Consider the following 24,452-nt stretch of genomic DNA (forward strand, 5'->3'; position numbering starts at 1 on the left):
GAGAAATAAGGCTGAATGAATCTAGACTGGTATTAACAAGAACATTGGTCCAGGCATGGGCAACAAATATCACATACATGCACATACACATGCATATACAGTCTGATTATATATTTGATAAAAAAAACAACTTAAGTTTTCACCTTTCAGTTATGTAATATATTCCATCACTTTGTAACTGTGAAAAATGTCAGACACAACTTCTCTCAAAACCAACATGACTTTGGGTCCCTGATCATTTTCTCTCAGTCTGTGGAAAACACAGGTTATAACATTGAATGTTGTCTGTTGTTGCTTTAGAAATAACTTCACTGACTTGTTTTCCATGTCATTTTTGCCTTAAGGTGTGCTGATCAGGCATAATGCCTCACTGACTGCCTCCAGTAACGTGGTGTTTGACAGTGTCCCCTGTAAATCTGTATCAGGTTTGTCGGCGCTTTCATTACACGGGGCAATCTTTCTGTTGGTTTCATGTCAATCAAATAAACTGTGGTGGTTATTAAAAATATACCCAAAGTTCTGCTGAGTAAATCCCACCAGCTCTTGGTAAACCAGTGAGAAGGAAGTCAAAAATGATTGACCTCATCATTGAATATGTTCATTGCATCAAGAAGGTGAAAAAAAGAATAAAAACGACCTTTCTACCCGTTTTTCTTTGTTTTGCTGGAACATTGTTAAACAAACAGCACAACAAATATCTGTTACTTTCTGCATCTTTCCTGGTTGCACCACAACAACTCTATAGGAGATGACATTTAGATTTGCAGTACACAAGGGAAGAGGTCAAAAGCAACTTATTTGCATATTGCAGACAGTGTTAATACCCCATTTGTTTGAAAAGAATGATTTCCCCAGAGCCGCTGACAGCCTGGTCTCCTCTGCCTTCAGACCATGGGGACTTTGAAACACCCAGCTGCACAATTTCTGCTTCATCTGTCCTGTTACAACAAGCTGGTAGACCAACCATGTCCACATCCACATCTTTCCTGAGAAAGATGTGGATGTGGTAATGTTTTCCATTATAATCAACTACTTCTGACCTTCATTTCTGCTAATTAGAGAAAATGGCAATGCCTAATGAAAAAACTATACAATCACTTATCCTTACGTTTTAAATTAGCATAAAACTGGATACCCACTAAAATTTAACACAGTCTATACATCTGTTCGAGAAGAAACATTCTGTACCCAATATAAAACAAAAGAAAAAAACATAATACCCCCCAAAGTTTTTTTTCTGTCACACTAGTGGCAGAAATAAAGAATTACAAATTATCACTGGTCCTATTACCATCAAATTACATAAAGGGACATTGAAGGAGAATACATTCTTAAATCTAACCTCCAATAAAATGTTTTTTTATTCATTTTTGTGATGTAAACAACACCTTGAAAATGGCATCAAAGTCTCCCATATTCATGCCGTCATCCTCGAGGTCCTGTCCGCTGTCATAGCGGGCCTTTTTCTTTGGATCTGAAAGCAAACCAAAAGCCTCGCCCACTTAAAGTTTTTCTCTTCTTCCTTTTGCACTTCAGTACTGTCTCCGTTGCGATGGTCTGGGTGATATAAAAGTGCTCCTGTGTGGTATGCTTTTTATGATCTCCTCTTCTGTGGCTTTCTTAACAACCCCTATGATCTTGTAGTATTCTTTCCGCAATTACAAAACAATCCTGTGAAAACTGCCACTTGCGAGCTTTTTAAACTGTAACTTGAAAATTCTCCTAGGAAATTTTGGAGGTGCTTGCCACTTGGTGCATAGTTGCATTAAAGGCTTTATGGGGTTAATTGGGTTCAGCTGACATAAAGTAAGAGCGTGAAACCGTGTGGTGACATATGTCACCATACCAGGTGGTAATTTGCTGTCGTTGCCACACCTAGTGGTAACTTGTGTCACCACACCTAGTGGGAACTGGCATTGCAACACCGAGTGGTGACTGGCATCGTGACAGAGATCCCTATATTGCAATAAATTGCTGAGTACAATATTTAAGCTTTTCTTTTGTGGAATACCTACTGTCTTATTTTAAAGGTCTAGCAGTGCTGTGTTTGGAGCATACGGTCAGACTCAGGAGCAAAATCAAATCTATTTGAATTTGTCTAATCTGTTAATTGCAGTAATAATGGGAGAGGGTTATTTTGAAATTTCCACTAAGGTGTGTTGTGAGAAGGCATTGGTAGTGTAATTTCAAAAAACTGGTTAAGTTTGGCTCATAATGTTGGTCCATATGCAGCAATGAATTAGTGTGTATTACAGTAGAAACTGACCTTTTATTTTAAAATTTGCTTCAGGGGTGTTTTGAAAAGACGACTTCAATCCGATTTTCAAAACCTGGTTGAGTTTTCCTCATATTTCTGAGCCATATGTTGCAATTAATATCTGTGTATTATGTAGAGGATTTTATTTTGTAGAGTCCCTGGAGACTTACTTAGACAGTCTATTAGGGTTGTGTGTTATGCTACATTCACATAGCAAGCAGCAGGAGCAGCAAAAACGCGTGTGCTACTTCATTTTTGATGCTTGTACAAGTTTAGTTCTGACGCACGGCTGAAGCATCTTTGCTGCTTCAGCTGCTCGGTCGAATGCGCATTTTAATATGGTGTTATGTGAGAAAGTCCACCTGAAAACTCCATCTGATGAAAATCCTGCCTTCAAATATTATTCCGCTGTTGGAGCTGCTCAGACCCCTTGACACCGGCGGTGCTATGTCACTAGGAACCCTGTTCAACAGCTCCCTCTGCAGCTGGAAGGCTATTTTCACATACGTTATCTAAACTGCATGCACCAGAATGATAAATTGAACATATTTTACCGGCAGGTTCTTTAATAAACGTTAAACACTAGGCATTAATAAACTATTTTTGGAGTAATCATAGTTATCTGCATGAGCAGCACTGTGTCTGTCTGAGTCACTTTTTCCAACTCCAGCTGCTGCTGCTTCTGAATGCTCAGATGCTCAGAAGCTCATGACGTGCTGTTTCAGTTGTTGTTGTTGTGCCAAGATGTGCTACAACCATTGACTTTGCATGTAAACTAGCTGCTTCTGCTGCCTCTGCTGCTCACAGTGTGAACGTAGCATTAAGGAAAGGGTCACACCCAGGATTCATGTAGAATCAATTTCCAATTGTTAAATCAGGTCACATAAAGGCACTTTAGCTGTGGAGTTAATGCTACGTTCACACCTGACGCAGCAAAAGCAGCAAAATCGCGTCTGCTGCTTCATTTTTGGTGCTTGTTCCAGTTAGTTCTGACGCGCGGCTGAAGCAGCTTTGCTGCACTGGCTGCGCGGTGCAAAAGTGTGTCTGACGCGTGTTGGGCGGAGCTTCACTGTCCTTTCTTTGCCTTGCAGCTATATTTGCTGTGATCAGTAGGAATAAAGTAGTTTTAATATGTTTTTAAGTGAAAAAGTCCTCCTGAAAACTTCATTTGTGCAGTCAGTTCATTAAGATTATCATCCTGCCTTCTAATATTATTTCTGTCGGAGCGCCGACTGTAGGAATCCCTTCATCAGCAGCCTCTGGCCGGGTCGCCTCCTCGCGGTTCATCGCGGCAGCTGGTAGGTGTTTTTCATCTAAATAATCCAAACTGCAGGCGGCAGGATAATAAAAGCGAACATATTCTGCCGGCAGATTTCTGCATTTTAAGTTAATTTAGGCGTCAATAAACTGTTTAAGAGGAGTGATCATAGCGCTCTGTATCATCAGTGCTGTGTCTCTCTCCCTGCCAGCTCCCAGAATAGCTTCTCTGATTGGTTGACGCGGCGCGTCAAGCAGCAAAAATTCTATTTTTCCATCTCGAGCAGTCAGATGCTTAAACGCGCCCGACCCGCTGCTTCAGCTGCTCAGACGCGCTTCGCCTGCTGCTCAAAACGCGCCGCGGGACCTTTTGCTGCGCCTTGACGCGCGTCAACCATTGACTTTGCATGTAAACTCGCTGCTTCTGTCGCGCCAGCTGCGTCCGGTGTGAACGCAGCATAAGGGAGCAAAGTGTTTGCACCTGTTACTCTTGCTGGTTGTGATGTCATCAATGTTAGCCAGGCCCTTTCAAGTCAGTTTAAGCTGTTCTTTGTGAGCTTACAGCTCTGCAGGCACCAATTAGAAAAGTTTGATAGACATGAATAAAAAAAATCTTCTGTGGTTAGCCCTGGGAGAACACGTTGATGCTGTGAATTGACAATTGCTTGCCTAAATAACCTAGAAAAAGATCAAGCTAGGAGACTAGACCTCCAAGACAGGGAGCTGAGGGATAGAAATTTGTGGAGGGACAGAGCAGCCCAGCTCATTGCACTAATAGAGAAGAAGAGAAGCGCAATTTATCGCACTGATAGAGAGGCCGAGCAGTTGGATCGTACTAATAAAGAGGCAGAGCAGCGCAGTTGTTCACAGTGATAAAGAGGCAGAACAGCGCAGTTGATCGTACTTAGAGCGAGGCAGAGCAGCGCAGTTTGTCGCACTTAGAGCGAGGCAGAGCAGCGCAGTTGATCGTACTTAGAGCGAGGCAGAGCAGCGCAGTTGATCGTACTTAGAGCAAGGCAGAGCAGCGCAGTTGATCGCACTGATAGAGAGGCCGAGCAGCGCAGTTGATCGTACTGATAGAGAGGCCGAGCAGGTGGATCCTACTAATAAAGAGGCAGAACAGCGCAGTTGATCGTACTGAGAGCGAGGCAGAGCAGCACAGTTGATCGTACTGAGAGCAAGGCAAAGCAGCACAGTTGATCATGCTGATAGATAGGCAGATAGAAAGAGACTGAGCTATGAGAATTACATACTTGATAACATACGACATAGCCAGCAGAAGTGCCCTGTGGTGACAATTGCAATGATGATGTTTTGAGATGGATTTTCTCACATAAAATAACTTTCCATCTCATCAAAGTAAATTGGCTGCTCTCAAACTTGTACCTACAGAACAGATCAGATAAACAACCAGATCGCAGAGCACCCAGGATATTGAAGCATTAAAACAACTCAACCAGCATTTAACCAAGCATCCAAATTACAGCATTTAAGCGTTTCTGATGCTCAAAACACATTTGGTGTGAAAGTGCCATGACAGTTAGCTGCTGTGCTAGAGGGAGGCTAGTCTAGGAGCTAGATGACGGGTTTCTTGAAAGATGATTGGCTTCGGAAGAGGCGCGGGCCCGATGATATTTGACTTAAGCTTGAGAGAGGGATATCGCAGATTTTCCAGGTGAAGCTGACAAGAGTCTTCCAGAATGAATTGTTGCTTGACTGAAGTTGTGAGACCTTCTGTATCCTAACGCACAAAAAAGTGGGGGGGTTTTTTGGACTAAATTCCTTGTAAAAAGCTGTGAGACATATTAAGGGTAAATAAATAGAATCAGTCAAGAAATTCAAGTAAATTGTTGTAATACTTAGCTTTATTGAGTGACTTCTTACCTGCTCTTACATTCTTCCCACATACTCCTTTACGTATAAATCCTAACTTACAGCAGGCCAGAGTTTTGCCTTTTTTCTTTATCCTCTCTCTCCTCTACCTTTTCTCTTTGGCTGTCTCTGTGACTGTCTTTGCACTGCTGTGAATGACAGCATCAAAAACAACGAGAAGGGGGAGAGTGGGTGTCTGACTGTCTTCAGTCTGGGAGCTTCACTGAGGAAGGAGCCTAAGCCATACGAACTCTATGGATTGTTTGTACAAAAAAAAAAATCCAGCAGGACCCAAAACAAGAAACTGTGATATAATAATCACAATTGGGCAACTTGAGCTGTAAAAAAAAATCAGTTGACAGCATCCTTATAGCACAGTGAGTATACCTGTCAGCTTTTTAAGGTTCAGTTCCCACATTGCTCACTGATTTATGCTGAGTAAGAGTACGTGTTCCTATGTAACATGACATATGAAATTTCTCAGACTTTTATTTGTGCCATATTTTATAAATAAAAAATCAGGTGAGAAATTGGCAAGGCAAGTTTATTTGTACAGCATAAGTTAGTTCAAGGGCATGTCAAAGTGTTTGCCTGAAAATAGAAGAAAGAAAAGCAATATAAAATAAAATAAAGATAAAAAGACAATAAAAGCAGGTAGTAAAACAAATAAAACGACTGGACCACAACCTTAAACTAACACATCAGTTAAAGGTTTAACTTCATCAGTCAAAGGCAGTTCTAAACAAAGTTGTTTTTTTTTAAGTTTGACTTAAAGAACTCAGACTTTTAGCACTTTTACAGTCTTCTTAAAGTTTCGTCTAGATAGGTGGAGCATAGAACTAAATGCTGCTTCTACTTGTTTGGTTCTAGTTTTGGGTGAACAGTGTAAGCTTAAACTATATAGAAGACCTGAGTGGTCTGGGAGGTTGATACACTGACAACAAATCTGTTGTGTAATTTGGTATTGATTCATTTAGTGATTTATAGAATAACAGAAGAATTTTAAAGTCTATTCTCTGAGCTACAAGGAGCCAGTGGAAGGACTTCAGAACCGGCCTGATTTGTTCTACTTTCTCAGTTCCAGTTAGAACATGGGCAGCAGTGTTTTGGATCAGCTGCAGTGGTCTGACAGACTTTTTAGGCAAACCTATGAAGACACTGTTTCAGTGATTGATACAAAAGATAAATGCATAACTAACTTTTTCTAGATCCTGCTTAAACATTTGTTCTTTAATCCTGGAAATTTTCTTCAGGTGATAAAAGACTGACATATTAACTACCTTTATATGCCTCTGAAGTTTCACATCTGAATCCATGATGACACTGATTATCTACCATAATCAGTGGTTTCTAGTTGCAGTAGCTGAAGCTGTGAGTTACATATGCATCTCCTCCTTTGGTCCAAAATAAAATTACCTTATTATTAATATTTTGTTTTTATTCAGCTGGAGAAAATGATGCCACATACACATATTGATCTGTTCTAAGCATCTAGGAACCCTAAAATAGGTTCAGAGTCAACTAGTTATATTGTGATGTAAAGCTGTGTGTCGTCTGCATACTTATGGTAACTGATCATGTTGTTTGCTATAATCTGAGCTCAGAGGAGATGTTGAATATGTTGAATATACTAACACATAGAAGTCCCTGTCCTTCAGATAGGACTTAAATCAGTCCAGAGCAGTACGAGAAAGGCAGACCCAGTTTTCCAGATGCCCTAATAAAATCCAGTGATCAACAGTGCCAAACCCTGAACATAGGTCCAGCATTATACGGATGTCATTGAACACCTTAATCTGGGCAGTCTCTGTACTTTGGTTGGCATGGAAACCAGACTGGAAATCAGCTTCTCATTGTTAAGAAGGCATTTAACTGTTCAAACACAACTTTTTCAATAATCTTACTAATGAAGGGGAGGTTTTAGGTGGATCTGTAGTTCTGCAGGACCAATTTGACCAAGTTTCTCTATGTCAAAATGGCCTAATAATTGTTGCTTTTAAGGCTCGGGGGAAAACACCCGACATAACGGATGTGTTCATGATTTTAATCAGATCAGACTCTAAAACAGGAAAAACATTCTTAATAAAACATGTGAGCAAAACATCAAGACAGCAGGAAGAGGAGCTTAGCTGCTGAACAGTTTCTGCCAAATTTTTGCAGTTTATTTGGGGCATTTTAACAGAGTTTATTCTAACTGGAGACAGTACTGGTACTGGAGTTGGTGTTGATGTGCGGACTGCTTTTCTAACACCTTGTATTTTCTTAGTCAACAAACTTTGAAAAGTCTTTGCAGGACTTTTTAGGATTGTAGTTCATCGCCCATGGAGATGAGAGGGTTTGTTAAGTTGTCAACTGTGGCAAATAAGGCACAAGCATTGTTGATGTTTTAGTTGCTAGTCTCAGAGAAGAGAGATTCTTCTTGCATCGTTTCTCTTTAAAGATTTAGAGAACCTGGAGTCCATTTTTTCGCCACCTTAGTACAGCTTTTTGGAACTCCCTCTTTTCTTTTCTTACAGTTGGAGCATTGCTCTATGGAGATTTTATCTTCTTTGCAGAGACAATTTTGACCTTAACTGGAGCAATGGAATTAATGATGTAACTGCAGAGTTACAGGGCAAAGTGGTAACAGAAGGGTAAGCCTGTGTAAAGTTGTTAACCGTACGATCCATGAAAACATGCTTTTTTTTATATAACATTTCTTTTGGTAATTAGATCAGTGGCAAAAATATTTTAAAATGGTCTGATACCACAACCTCAGTTACAGAATCATTAGAAACATTTAGACCTTTGCTGATGACCAGGTCCGTAATATGTCCATGTTTGTGTGAAGGCTGTTTAACATGTTCAGTCAAACCAAAGCATTTAAGAATATCACACAGTTCTTCTGCATCTCTGTCTTCAGGGTTATCAACATGTACATTAACGTCCCCCACAATAATTAAGTAGTCATGTTCAATACATATCAAAGATAAAATGTTGTTCTGGACTTTGGAGAGCTATAAACATTCAGAAACATGGCTTGAACAGGGCCTTGAACTTGGAAAGCCAGATCTTCCAAATATTGAAGTATGGTGCTTTAAATATTTTTTTTTAAATGCATGCTTATTAAAAATTTGATATGACCTAATGCATAGCAATAGTGCTTGGGTACACAAATCATTGTGGTGATTAGGATGTGGATGCCCTATCCAGTAATATACACCAATGCCTTCAATAGTACAATTTCTTGTGTTAAACAACTCCTGTAACAGACTGCATCAGATGCATCCTACTGGGCTAATTAAAGTTCCAAAGGCTTGAGTACAAGTAAAGAGGCAAGGAATACAGATTGCTTTAGGTGTACAGTAGTGTGACATTTCAACAACCATGATTTGAAGAGCCATGTAAGCTGCTAGCGTTGGTTGAATGCATTTTATGATATTCAAAGTCACAACAACCTTCTACCAGTAACTCTTAGGGCATTTGTGCTTCCTTCCGCTGACATGATTTATAGACATGCTAATTTCATTTTCCAGCAGGACTTCACCCTAGCCAACACCATAATTACCAATACCTCCTTTAATCAGCATGGCTCCAGAGTGCTTGATTTGCCAGCAAAATCATCCGATCGAAGCCTGAAAGAGAAGCTGTCAGTTCTTGTTACGAAAGAGACAAGAGACATCGGTTGAAGACCAACTGAGGCATTATCATTAAAGCAACTTGGGCTTCATGAACTCCTCACTAAAGCTGCAAGCCTCCTACCAATTCAGTACTATTACTGTATGTTACTGTATTACTGTATGTTACTGTACTGTATGTATATTACTGTCTATTGCAAAAGGAACCTACACAAAGCCTTAATGCATACACACTATATAACATGCATACATACCTTTCAGAAGACCCCTATTAATTTGATGATTTATTTTCTTATTATGTTTGAATATTGTAATCAAGAAGCAGTATTTATGGTTTTACTTGATTGTATTAAAATAAAGAGAAAACAAATATGTCTTTGTATAATGAATATATACAAGTTTTGACTTTTGATCTTCAATTCTAAATCATATGAGAAGATAAAACTCTTGTTTTGCATCTTTATAAAAATAACTGCAAAACTGCAATCTAAAGCTGGCTGGACTTGGAAAGTGTGCAGCATATTAGCATCAGTGCTCAGGGTTATAACAAAATTCCAACTCGGGAGAAATACAGCAGAAGAATACAGCTAAAAATTGGATTCTCACATTTGTGTTCATCAAGTCATTTCTTGCTATTCATCCTTTCGGTTTCTCTGGTTCCAGCCTCTTTTTCTCTATCTCATTTGCTCACCGCCCACTCGCTCTTCATCTCCCTGGTTATCCCCTGCTAATCTAGATTTGCCATGTGGCTAAGCCAGAGCTGGATTGTTGGGCTTTGCACTCAGTTGTCCTTGCCTCCATTTTGTTTGTCCTGATATAATAGTGGATCTAAAAGAGACAAAGTCACAAAAAAAAGCTTTTTCTTCTGGTGTCAAGCGGCTGACAGATTTTCCTACATTATGAAATACAGCTAACCTATTATAACATGGCAATGTTGGGCTGTCGGCTCTTTATACCATTTAAGGTTCTTTTATGAGTGTCAGAGAACAGAAATTATGCCTCTGATTTATAACTAGTTATTTTTAGCAGATAGAATGTGTGTCATACACCTTAACGAAATGTGGTGGGATTTTTTTTTTCTATGGCTACAGCATGTGACCAGATGTTTATGCTTGAGTGACGTCTAATGATTGAAGTCATTGTGGGGAGGCTTGTGAGGTCGTGTCTGATCCTATTATGCCGTCACACTGTCCTTCAGAGTAAGGAAGGGGACATGCCAAAAACTAACATGAATCAGTGCACATTCCTCTCTAATTTGTTGCTTTCCTTAAAATTTAAAGTAAAAAAAAAAATGTATATATATATATATATATATATATATATATGTATGTATGTGCAAAAAATTTGTTGGAAAGCTTGATGTACATCTGACAATATCTTCAATTTCTCACCATTTACAGTGCTCATTCAGCTGTATTGAAAAGTCAGTGACCTCAGCTTCTCTGCAATATAGCCAACGGCATAGAGGATTCTTTTTACAACAAAGGAGACAGCAGGATTTGGATAAAGGGCTTCCAGTGTGGCATTTTCTTTCAAAGCAGTTTACATTTCCACAGCTCAGGCTGACAAGCAGATAAATGATCAGAGTTTGCCTCCATCCTCTTGCAAGACAAATAACAGTATGCAGATGCCGTAATGACATTCTTCTGGGATGTAATCAAAGAGCCCAGTGCATTAATTTCATTCAAACAGAAAAGCAAATTAATCATTTTTGTAGCTTCTTGTCACATTCCAGTGACGTGCTGAAATTAAGAACGTTACTCTTATATTAAACAAATAATGTCTTTAATCCAAAATAATCAGGCTCAGAAAAAGGAGTAAACAATATCAATAAATAGATATATTTCATATCTAAAACGTAAGTAATACACTGTTAGGTCACTCATGCCTTTCTGTGTGGCTAATTGTCACATTTGTTTTCTCCCAGTCTATTGTAATAGTCCCTTTAATCTAACCCTCAATGTTGATATTTATTAAACATACCCATTGGATTCTAAACTATTGCTTTTTCAAACACATCTCCAACTCATCATAATTTCTGTTGGTACGCATGACTACAGTGTCTTTTTTGTACACAATATTGAGAGAAAAGGATACATTTTAATAACATTAACAAACTATACTACTTTATAATTTAAAGCTTACTGTGTTTTTTAAATATCTTCCTTCTGCAAAATTTGTATCAAAAAAAAAAAAAATGGAGAGAGTTGCATGGAGGACATTCTTGCAGAGGCAGCAGTCTTGACCAGAGCAAATTGAGTACATGTTTCTGATAATATTCATGGCTATGTCCAATTTAATTAGAAAAAAAGAGTAATCTTGTACCTACTTAAACCTAAAGGTTTAATGCTGATGTTGTGCATACAAAAATATATAAAATGAACATAATAATCTGAGTCATGACTGAGAGAACGAGATCCCAGATATAAGGTTCGAAATATGTTTTCTCTACGGGATTACTCAGCACTTCCTTCAGGTACATTCACACCAAATGTGATTACCAGGATTTTGTAGCTACAATCATGGGCTCTGGCTTGCTTGGCATACAGTATGGCCAGTACTTGCATGGTGGTATAAAAGGCTTTTGCTACTTCACCATGTCATCAAAGAGAAGGAGCTTCTATTGGTTGCTTCCCAGTTTTAGGTCAGCATGGTGGACCTTTTACTAAATGAGTCAGGGTGCTTTTCCTTTTAGAAAGCAGAGCAGTGGTGCCGCCGTTTGTGTCCCTGGGTCTACTAAATCCTTTCTAGATGCTCCCAGTTTGGGGTCCATCATGGTCCTTCCATTTGCCCTGGAACCAAAATACTTATCACCCAGAACAGATGTAAAGTAGGGCTACACTCTTGAGCTCAGGCAGAAGCAAAGATCAGAGCAAGAAACCAACAGAGTGAGTACCCGAGTTGGGCAACAAGCTAGGCCCTGCTCTGGAGCTAAGGAAGGACGGGGAGAACAGACCAAGAGAATGGAGAGAGACCAGTAGGGGCTGTGGTTGGAAGAGCCCAGCTTTGGAGCTCAGTGAGGACAGTGTGAGTGTAGTGCAAGATAAGTGAAAGAGAAAGCACCTCCTCTGGGCAGAGAAATTGGTTGGCCAGGACCCCGCCTGGAGCTTGGGGAGGAAGACAAATGATGAATGATTTAACCATCCTTCTAGGGCTAAATTAGAACTAGGTTTTGAAAAAAAGCCCTCCACAAACCTCTTCAGATCAGTATTTACTTCATCCTATGTTAACATATATTTATTTTCAATCTTGCATTTTGAATTAAGCAGGTTTTGTGTGTTCTCCTTCACCCTTCATCACAGCCACATCCAGTCCCCGATTGGTTGTCTTCAAAAAGCTTCACAGAAAAGTTTGGATTTTTCAACTCCATCGAGAGTTGCTGCACATCCTTCAGGTGAAGCATATTTCGATTCACTGTTGCTTAACTGCTTTGCATCACTATGCTGCCGAACAAGCCTCTATAAAGGGATGATATGTAAATCATGCAAAGCAATCACTGGAAATGCATTCGGTGTGAACATACTGTTAGAGAAAGGCTTAGAAGCTCATCCATCTTAGAGAGTCCGTTCTTCTTCACATCAAGAGGACACAGCTGCAGTGGCTCAGACATCTGTCTCAAATAACCCTTGGACTCCTATTCAGTGAGATGTTCCAAGGACATCCCACCAGGAAGAGCCCCACGGGAAAGCACGGGACACGCTGTATGGACTATGTCACTTGGCTGACTGTGAAACGTCTCAAGCTTTCCCAAGAGGAGCTTGGAGAGGTGTCTGGAGAGAGGGAAGGGAGTCTCTGCTGAGGCTGCTGCCCCCTTGGCCTGAAGAGGCTCAGTATGAGCACAAATCCTGAACCTAACCAAACTTCAAATACTGAAGTTCTGTGTGTGTAGGGAGGAGTGATCAAAATGTACAATATGATCTTAATAAAATTAATAAACAATTGAGCTGAAAGTAATTGTATGATTTTTTTATAGACTTTCAAAGCCAAAACACTTTTTAAAATAAATTTTGGTTCACCAAAACTATTAGAAATAGGAAATTTAATAATTTAAGGACTTGAAAAGGAAAAATGTAAATAAAAACAGTATGCTTAACCTGTAAAACACAACAATGCAAATTTTGACATTGACAGCAGCTAAGTCAAGATCTGCTTTTCAGTGTCTTATCAACACTGCCGCAACGGTTCTCGAAAGAAAAGAAAAAGGAAGCAATTCAAACTGAAAGACTTGACTGATAAAAACAAACTGAAGCTTTTGGATAGATCCAAAGAATTAAATACATGTTTTCCTTGACCTGGTTCAACATTTATATATTTTATTACCTCCACCAGAATGCAATGCTTTTTGATTAAACACAAATCCCATCCTTTGTAAAAAAAAATATATATATTTCAATTCCTCCAGACTGATTTCTTCTGGAGAATCTGCAGATTCGGGTAACTGAATACTTCTCTCTTGAGATTGACTGGACTCCATCTTTGAAATCCTCTGCAAGATATAGTGAACATGGGACAAAGAATATTTATTTTCCTTCTCCGTAGACTTCCAAATAAAAACCTTACAAGACATAACTGCAAGTATGAAAAAAAATTTCTTGCTTTGATTTAAACCAGAAAATAAGGTGATGCCATGTGAGTGGCATGTTTTTATGTTAAACTTAAAAAGTATTATATATTTTATCTTTTTCAGAAGAAGTTTACATTTACTTGAACTTAAAACTAAACCTGTAGTTGCTGGGAACTTCAATCAGCACTATATATCAGTTGGATTTGTCTAAAATAAAAATAAAAATCATGAGTCTAACTTTTTCATATTGAGCGCAATATATTTTCACTTTCTTCTGCCTTTTGATTAATTATTTTTATTTTACGGCAATTTCTTCTACAACAGCCGGGAAAGCACTGGAATCTGTAGATACATAATAATCCCAACAATTTAAATCCCCATCTTGTATTGTATTGCTATGACTATTATCAAGTCTCAATATATTGTTATCTTTAACATTTCTAAATCATTTTATTCTTAGTGTGCAAAATATAAAAAAAAAGGGTCATAATTCAATTAAATACATTGCCAAGATTCTAGAATATGAAATGTGGCTCACAAGAACATTGTATTAGGAATTCATTCTAGCCCGGCGACTATAGCAAAAATGGTGACAGAATTCTACATTTAAAGCAGCACTGTGCTTTCAACTTTATAAATTCAGTGGGTCATGCGCTGTTGATAAGCAGATCCACTCATGTTTCCTTAATAGTATCATAGTCTACCTTCAAAGATAGAGAAAGGACACAATGTTTTTTCAGACAGATCACATTTCATTTTTTTATTTTTTATTTTAAAGAAACCAAGGACAGATATTGTGAATCAACACACATGCATGTCCAGTTTTTCTATGCTAATGGTTTGCAAAGCATTAAAAACCAGAGACAACTTCTCCGTGAAGCACTAAGGACCCACACTTGAAGCTCATTCCCCCAGCTGAGATACAAACCCAGGCTTCCTGATGCAGGACGGGTGACTTACCCTAGCCAGCGACTAATTTCTCTCCTCCCTTTATTCCTTTTAAAGAGGCCCATCAAAGCTAAATCTTCAACCCCATCTTGTTTTGTACTTTTTTTATAATTACATTAGAGAGAGTATTTTTACAAGGCTGCTCAGTAGTGCAGTGGGTAGCACTGCTGCCTTGCGGCAAGAAGGCTCAATGGTTAGATTCCCAGCCCGGGATCTTTCTGAATGTTCTCCCTGTGCATGCGTGGGTTCTCTCTGGGTACCTCTGCTTCCTCCTACAGCCCAAAAATAGGTTAATTGGCTTCTCTATATCTCTTTGTTTCCCTGTGATGGACTGGCGACCCGTCCAGGGTGTACACTGCCTCTCACCCATAGACAGCTGGAGATAGGCACCAGCATCCCTCGTGACCCCAGAAGGGCTCAAGTGTGACAAAAGATGGATGGATCGAGTATTTTTACAATTAAACTGCATCTTTATGCATATGATACAAATTTAATCTATTACGAACTTTAAACATCAACAGGACCAGTACCATATTTTGGGCATACAGTGCTTCTACCTAAGAGCTTGATTAACATTTGGCCATATGTTTGACTCTTATCTATGACAAACAAAATAGTTCCTGAACAGGCAATAGATGATGTGCAGATGCAATGCTAGTTAGCGTCATAAAGATTCTGTTTCTCTGACTTAATCACTTTACTTTAAAATCTAGTTATGCGATATTCAGAATATGCTGGTGCAAAAGTCCATTGTCTCTCTGGGTGGGTTTGAAGATATATTTAAGAGATTTGTAACAAGAATGAGATATTGTGCCTTCACAAGGGTACCTTGAATAGGATGAATCTCAAGGGACTTTAAAAATGGTTAATAAAAAGAAATAAAACAGATGTTCAGGGAGGCATTTATGTCCAAAAGGAAAGGTAGGAAGCTGGCACATCCTAAAAAAACAACATTTCTTTATGAACACATTTCTCAAAAGGTCATTAAGTGTCTGACCAATGCATCTCTTCCACTGAGTTTCACCCCTTTCTGCTCCTTAGTAAACTCAGTTAAAGTCCAATGACGTTCTCACCATCTGCTTCCTCTGACACCCTGTTATATTTATTTCCTCACAGCCACAAACCTTTTAAACCGCCGTTGCTGCCTTTTATCTCCAAGCCGCTTTGCCACCTTGCCAGCCTCGACAAAAATAAATGCTAAATGCAATATTTAGTCTGGGTGCATCAAACAGGCATAACAGTAAAGAAAAATATACAACAGTCTTCTCTATATATACATTCTAAGATGTTATGGACTGGATGGTTAAAGTGTTTACCAGTGAAGGGAACTGAGAAATATAAACCAAAAGACAATTATATAAAGCAACTGTTTCTAAGACTACATTGGCAAATATTTCCAATTTTCCTTGCTGGTTTCTAAACAATAAGCACATGTACTGTTTGAAAGTTAAAATAAGCAGCATGCAGTTACTTTGCAGGGCTAAGTAATGATTTGTGCTTTGAAAGGTGGAGAAAATAATAAAATCTGCTGGGTTTGCCTGTGGGAGTTGCACTTTATCACCTGGTCAATATGCATTCAATTACATCTCTTACTTAAGATGTTCAGGTAAAAGAAATAATCGTATTTCATCTGGGACTCATATTAATCGAATAGTGTCTTTAGAAAAGCTGCCTTCTGGCTTTGGGTTTAATTGGTTTAATCCACATATACATAATGTGGATCAAAGACAACAGCATGAGGTGCATCTATAAATTCCCTCTTTAACGCCTTTTTTGTATTTTACAAAAGCTAAAAAGTCTAATTATGAAATGGAAAAAGGAGACGATCAATACCTTGTGTCGGAATTTTACGACCGGTCGATAGAGCTGAGACCCAAATCCTTCTTTGTCGGATCTCCCAGTGGCTCCAAATCCAGAGATCCCCACCAGTAAAATGGTAACCAACCACCATCCGGCTGTCTTCATTGGTCTTTTTCTGTCAAAAATATAATGAGAAAGGTTGAGAGCTCCTTAACAACAATTTGTGGGTTCAATACCATTGTGCTGAGGCAATTCATCAAACATGCTGTAATTAGCAGAGAAGCAGAAAGCTGTCGCTGGTTTACACTAAAGCTATCAATACGTGCCCCACACTCAGCAAGTAGATACCATCTCCTTCTGAATCAATTATGTGGAAATAGACGTCATGAGAAAATCTAGATAAGGAAGAAAGAGACAATATATTAAGGCAATTAAAGTGAAGGCTTTGGATTAATTAGTCTGAGTGTTTAAATCAAGTAAGTGTGATGTAGTGGAGAGATAACATTTTCAGCAGCTCTGATTTAAGCATAGATGCAGCCCAAGTACATTTATATGAAAGTGTGAATATTCGCTTTACACCTCTGGTGTAATACATTTTTAGTTATTCATTATGCCGTGTGAGGACTAGTCGAACCTTTGCATGACATGAATTAAACAAAAAAGACAGCAAGAACATGCCCAGTGACAATGTGTCACAGAAACAGCCCTGTTGAAGCAAGTAAACAAATGCAATAAATCTGCATCACTATTCGCTGACGGAAATCAATACCTTGTGAACCTTGTAAAACATATATTGTTTTATTTAACCTTATGGATAAAATAATTTGCAGCCAGTGTCTGCAGCTAACATTATATCATCTGACAGTTTATACATTTTTACAAACAAAGAGGAAGCTGCAGCTTTTTAGCAATCGCAGACCTCAAGTGCCTGCTCATCTTTTTTCAATAGAGGAAGATGACTGACAGCAGCTTGGTGACCCTGCTTCCTTGTTCTGCTGGAGTGACACAGAGTTTGACAACAATGGCAGTGCTGCGGCACACTTCTGAGCCCACATGCTATTCACAGGAGGTTAGGAGGTTCCATCAGCACAGCGGCATGTCACTGTGATGGTCTGGACCAACAGTGAATTCTCAAACTTTACTTCTTTGACTTTATGACTTCTGCTGAGTCCCTGAGCTTTTTGATGCTTTCAGGTTCCTTCACTGTAACATTTTGTACTTTAAAGTAAAATAGTCTTATTCTAAGCATTTTTTAACCTCTAAAAGATCTTTGTAAAATGTTATTAGAGTTAAGCAGGTTTATGTTTCAGCTGTGTAAACAAGTAATGATGGAAGAATGTTGCTGCTTTAGATTGCAAGATGGAGCAGTGCAAGAAAAATACATTGCTCATAATTAGTGTTGTGCCGATGCCATTTTTTGGCCCCGATGCTGATACCCGATACCTGGCTGTGCAGTATTGGCCAATACACATACCATACAGACAGCATCTGTTTGAAATTGACGTGTGTGTGGGTGTGTGTGTGTATGAAGAACTCCATATTACTTGGATGTAAAATAATTGCCATCATGGCTTTGTCAAGCTGCTGCCTACCTTTGTGAAGCACGAAAAAGACTAATACAAGTTTTTATTGCATACCTGGAATGGGTGACAATAGATTAATAAACTTTTGGCTCTCAAAATGGTATCTGTGCCCTATTAGCTGGTACTCACAGATACCGATACCACCATTTTAGTGCTGGATCGGGGCCCCGCCCGATACTGGTATAGGTATCGGTGCAACACTAAGTTTAAAACAAGCAAAAGCAAAAGTAAAAAAAAAATTATCTTCTAGTATCTGTTGTAATGAGGACCATCTTTACTCCACCAATGTTCAGTCTGAGGCAAGATAAAAAAATTTAATAAAAAAAAAAAAGAATTAATACCCTGACTAAAAAATGTGTCTACATCTCCGCAAATTCTACCAGTTTCTAAACTAAACTGGCTTTAAAACTGCTTATTGCTGGACAGGCAATGGAATTCAGTATAACAGGCAATGCAATTCAATATAACAGGGAAGTTTAATAAGGCATTATGTTAGAGGCAGGGCAGTGTAGTCCAGCAACTAGTCTGTCCCCTAAGCAGATACGAATTGATTTTTTAATTTTACACTGAATGAGCTCCGTTACAACAGCTAACAGCTGCTGATATTTTTCACAGTATTCATACAACCAGGCAGCCTAAATGTCTTTTAGATTCCCCATGGGTTTTATAATACATTTTAGGTAATATGTTAAGGATGATTAGGCCAGCTATGTCCCCTTGTTGGAGATGGCTAGTTGGTTTGTTAGCCTGTAATGGCTGAGCTCGATGTGACAGTTATCAGCTGCTGTTATGTTTCACAGAAGTCAGACCCACTAATGACCAAAGGTTCTTTCAGACCTAAATTTTATAGATATACTCAGTTTTATTGTTTATTTAAGCTGATTTGACAAGCCTGTGGCCATTTTATGTGCCGCTTCAGTTCAGAAAGCTAAGAATGTCACTCCTCAGCTTCCGTAGTATGTCTCACTGGCTTGACAGGGAGGCACCAGTATGTTGTTTTTAAATTATTCAGAGCACCACTAGGTGAAGGTAAATCTCCCACATTGTCCCTTTAACAACATCTTTACTGGTAAACTTTGGGCAGATACATTTTTACTCCTTGCTATATCTTGTTGGTCCTTAGAACCTGGTACGTTGCCTCCACTGTCTGTCATATTTCTTAGGTTTCATTGCATAACAAACGTAATTGTTTAACGGAACAAAGCTAAGAGAAAGCTTGATGGCATGCTGGGGAAGCAATGCAATTGTTTAGTTAGGATAAGGGGGAAAAGGGACACATCTACAACATGCAGGAGAGTGGACCCTGAAAGCCAGGATTGGCAACCGAGACCCACAGACTGATTAACATTTATACTCTAAAGACATGACATGAGCATTAATGCCAACTCAAGGCCAGGGACAGAAGTCAACCAACAATTCTGCATATTATTTGATCAGCCAGTAAGCGCAAATAATTAAAACAAATGGTTGAATGTATCCCCTATGAGTTCCTAAACTATATATAAATGTCTTGTTGACAAAGTAACATTATGTAATGTGTGTAGTGCATTTGTTATCTAGAGAAAATACTGCAGCATTGAAATGTCTTTACTTATGCAACCACAAAGTTGGCTTTTACTGTAAGACTGAACCTGTTCAAAACTATTAATTATGTGTAGTGCATTACCCAGGGATGCTCAGAGTCTATGGTCTACTATTTACAGTTTTTTACAGTCGCTAGGACACATTTCTCAATACTTAGGTCACTTTTTCAAAACTCTTCACACAGTGAGCACAACAGAAGTATATGTGGGCTAAACTGTGGATCATTTATCATTGCTTTGGCACAAAATGCATTCAATGACTACATCTTTCAAATTACATTAATTCTTTTCTCACTTCGACACAACAACCGCCAAAACTCTGTGTACCTACAGGACAATTTGCACATGCTTACATACTGTTTTCAAAACTGTTAAACTTATGTTCAAAACAATAACATAATACAAAACTGAATAAGACAGCAATTTGCTACATTTCTACAGGAATATTTTAATGAAATATATTTTACATCTTAAAATTAAATGCTATAAAAATAAGTGGACAATTGGACTAACCACAGCTGATTCTCATTGTAGATGAACATCTACACAGGTGTTACTCTTTCAATTTCATTACAAAAGGAGACAACTGCTGAATAGTTTTGTATTGTGATGTAAACATGGACCCAGCCAGAAACAGAGAAGTGGCTGAAAGAGGAAGAAGAGGGGCTGGGAGGGGGCGAGGAATACGTATGCGTGGTGGAAGAAGAATAAGACGAAGACCAAGAGCTGTAGTTTCAGATGAGATCAGAGCTACTGTAATTGATCATGTAGTAAATCATGGTCTCTCAATGAGAGAGGCTGGTCAGAGAGTGCAGCCAAATCTGCAACGCTCAACAGTGGCATCTTTTCCGGCAAACCAACAGGTAACTTGTATTCTGCAAGGGCATCTGACTGAGTTGCACATTACAGAAGTAAATAGACTTGTGTGTAATTGCTTCAGCATTTCTGCTTAGGACTCAACGATTACCATACACAGGTGGGAGAGGAAGGATGCTCACTGATGTGCAGGAAACTGCCATTGTTGATATGGTCATCAGAAACAATGGCATAAAACTCACTGAGATTCGAGACACAGTTTTGGCAGACATTACTTTTGCAAATATTCACAGTGTAAGCATCACAACTATTTCTAGAGTCCTGAAAAAACATCAGGTAAGGATGAAACAGTTGTACACTGTGCCTTTTGAGAGGAACTCTGAACATGTCAAGCAACTCAGGAACCAATATGTCCAGGTAAGATCACAATAAAATACAGAACTGTTTTTGAACAAAAACACACACAAAGAAATTTTTTTTAGGTAATGTTTACTACTGTAACAGCTTATGTTGCCTTGTGGATTTATTATAGAGAGTCATGGAGATTGAAGGCAGGCAAACGCCCCACATTTTCATCTTTGTGGATGAGGCAGGTTTCAACCTGGCCAAAACACGGCGACGAGGAAGGAATGTGATTGGGAAGAGAGCCACAGTGGATGTCCCGGGCCAGAGGGGTGCCAACATCACAATGTGCGCAGCAATATCCACTGATGGACTGCTGTTACACAAACCACTAATTGGGCCATACAACACTGAAAGTCTCCTTGCGTTCCTGCATGATCTCTATGGAAGGGTTGTGCTAGGTGAGGAAAGGGATGCAGAGAGAAGAAATCCACCAACATTTATAATTGTATGGGACAATGTGGCATTTCACCACTCTCGTGCAGTCACCGAGTGGTTTGCAGCCCATCCCAGAATGGTGTCACTTTTCCTCCCACCTTACTCTCCATTCCTCAACCCCATAGAGGAATTATTTTCCTCATGGAGGTGGAAGGTTTATGACCACCACCCACATAATCAAATGTCCCTCCTGGACGCAATGAATGCTGGATGCCTGGACATATCAGCAGAAGATTGTCAGGGATGGATCAGGTATGCCAGAAGATTCTTTCCTAGGTGTATTGCCCTAGATGACATAAGATGTGATGTGGATGAGAACCTGTGGCCAAATGGAGAAGACCGAGTAGATTAGCATTACTATTGTATCTGTATCAGTGGATGATGTGAATACAAATTCTTGTATTATGGAATTACTCCTAAAAACAAATAAAAGACATAAAATATATTGAAGCATTCTGCATCATGTCTGATTCATTCCAGTAACCTCTATTGCAGTGAATTATTAACCGAGATTGTATAATGCTACATGTTGTTAGTGTTTTTTAGGTCATTGTTTTGTGGGTGACAAAGTGTGTTTGTTGGCTGTCAACCTTTGCTAGTGTTATGGAAGAATGTGTTGATTTGAGATATGTATGAAGTGATTTGGTAGTTTTAGTGCATTTTGAATGTGAAATGAACTGCTGTGCCAAGCTGAAAGTTGGTTTGGAGAACTGTGTGAAGAGTTTTGAAAAAGTGACTTAAGTATTGAAAAATGGGTCCTAACGACTGTAAAGAACTGTAATAACCTGTTCATATTTTTCTATCTTTATAGTAATGATTACACCTACTGGAATTTACATCCAACATCTTATTTCTCTGTTAAGCGGCAGATAAATGCTTACTGATATTTTATCTCTGACATAAATGTGATACGTTATTTTTATGAATAATTTCATATTAGTTTTAAGAAAGATAATTCTATTTTCTCCTAAGATTTAAAATGTTTATGTTGTAATACAGGGCTGCACAGTGACTCCATGGGCAGCACTGCAAGAAGGTATTGAGTTCGATTCCGGGCCTGTGTTCTTTCTGCACGGAATTTGCATGTTCTCTGTGTGCATGCATGGATTCTGTCTGGGTACTCCGGCTTCCTCCCACAGTCCAAAAACATGACTGTTGGGTTGATTGGTTTCTCTAATTTGTCCTTAGGTTAGATTGTGTGCATGAATGGTTGTTTGTCCTGTGTGTGTCTCCGTGTTGCCCTGCGATAGACTGGCAACCTGTCCAAGGTGTGCAGGGTATGTATGTATGTATGTATGTATGTATGTATGTATGTATGTATGTATGTATGTATGTATGTATGTATGTATGTATGTATGTATGTATGTATGTATGTATGTATGTATGTATGTATGTACGTACGTACGTATGTATGTACGGATGTATGATGTATGTATGTATGTATGTATGTATGTATGGTCAGAGGGACGAACGTATGTATGTATGTATGTATGTATGTATGTATGTATGTATGTATGTATGTATGTATGTATGTATGTATGTATGTATGTATGTATGTACGTACGTATGTATGTACAGATGTATGATGTATGTATGTATGTATGGTCAGAGGGACGAACGTATGTATGTATGTATGTATGGATGTATATATGGATGGAAAAATGAATGGGTGGATGGATGGATGGATGGATGGATGGATGGATGGATGGATGGATGGATGGATGGATGGATGGATGGATGGATGGATGGATGGAAAAATGAATGGGTGGATGGATGGATTCCACCTGTATCATTACTGTCTTTTAGGCAGGTTATAGGTCTAGATCGAGGGTCTCCAACTCCAGTCTTCAAAAACTGCAGCTTACAGATCCATCTCTGCCTGCTCAGCAAGCCTGAATTAAGCAGCTCCTTTGCCAAACTTAATGGCACGCAAAATATAGCTTTGTTGGAGCAGCAATACATCTAAAATTTGCAGGGCAGTAGTTCTCAAAGACTGAAGTTGGAGACTCTTGGTCTAGATGCTTCTGATGTCAGAATGTTAATGTCTTAGACATTTTATATTTTAGAGTTTACTTGAACTTACTCTGTATAAAGCTTGACAGTTGGCTTGGTAACATTTCTGCCACTGATTTTAAAGAGTTTTTCTATTTGCTATTCTATTCCCATATACTGAAAAGATTGAAAGCAGTGTAATAACCATAAGCCACAGCAGCTGTCACACTTTGATTCTCACTCTGAGCGCAAGCCAGATGAAGTGGATTAACATATCTGCCAGCACAATCAATCAGCTTCTTTAGAACATCCTGGTGTTAAGTGGGTTATTAATGGCCTAATTTCGGTGGGATGTTGTGACAGAGACATATGAACTTGAAAGAAGTTAACTATACAATTCACCAACATGGCTGAGAAATTCCTAATGATAAGCTTAAAAGTTTCAACTTCTCTTATTTGGGGCTGTGAACATTTAGTGCTTTGGCTTGTATTACAAAGAAAATGCATATTTAATATATATTTAATATTACATAACATAACATAACATATAAAAATAGGGAGAATAATTTGTTCCTGACATTTCACAGATATAATATATCAGACCAGTAACCAAAGTATCACAATGGGGACCTAAACTTTTAAACTTTTTGCTCTTTCAAGCTGTTTATAAAAAGAAAAAAAAAGCATATCTTATCTGTTTGCATTGCTGTGCTGATGTATAAAAAGAATTATATTAAATTATTTTGCATGTTATGATAGGGCCAGTTTGAAATAAAAAAAATCATATGTGGTCTTGAAGTTTCTATCTGCAAGAACGGATACGATTGTGGATAGATTTAGTCCTGCAAAATGTTGACAACCAAAAAATGTTAATCTTGTAACAACATCTTTCAGAAGAATGAAACCAGAATCAAACTGATTTGTGGAAAGAATGATTTGATGGCGTAATAACCTCATTTACTGACGTATTTTGGAAAATCATGTGTTTGTGTAAACACTGCAAGTCTCAAGGGTTTTCTTTATCGAATCAAAAGTGACACAGTTGAGAGTTTTCCCTGGAACCAAAGAGAGATACCATCATATGTTTGACTGATGCTTTTCAATCCCCCAGAGCACATCTAGGCTCTGGCATTGACTTTCAAATGAAGGCTTCCCATTTCGTACATACTATGAATTCTGTATCAGCTAATTCACACGCTGTGCACCACATCTGCATCCATATTGAACAGATTTTCAAAATTTAACACACTAGGCTAACAACAAACTCCATCACTTCATTCATGGATGTGCATAAACTGTATAAACTGAGAACTACTTTTATTA

General features: G+C 38.7%; 1 protein-coding gene across 2 annotated transcripts in view; it reads right to left on the bottom strand.

Annotated features, from left to right (window-relative positions):
• Positions 1-24,452, bottom strand: part of fstl5 (follistatin-like 5) — a 294,437-nt gene that overhangs the window by 238,961 nt on the left and 31,024 nt on the right. For both annotated transcript variants that reach the window (XM_038300837.1, XM_038300838.1), the window contains exon 2: positions 16,349-16,490. In XM_038300837.1, coding sequence (XP_038156765.1) covers positions 16,349-16,490 — 142 coding nt within the window. The remainder of the gene's footprint in view (positions 1-16,348; positions 16,491-24,452) is intronic.

This window comes from Cyprinodon tularosa, unplaced genomic scaffold, assembly GCF_016077235.1.
Source record: "Cyprinodon tularosa strain WSP-4 unplaced genomic scaffold, ASM1607723v1 ctg458, whole genome shotgun sequence".
Classification (NCBI taxonomy): Eukaryota; Metazoa; Chordata; class Actinopteri; order Cyprinodontiformes; family Cyprinodontidae; genus Cyprinodon; species Cyprinodon tularosa.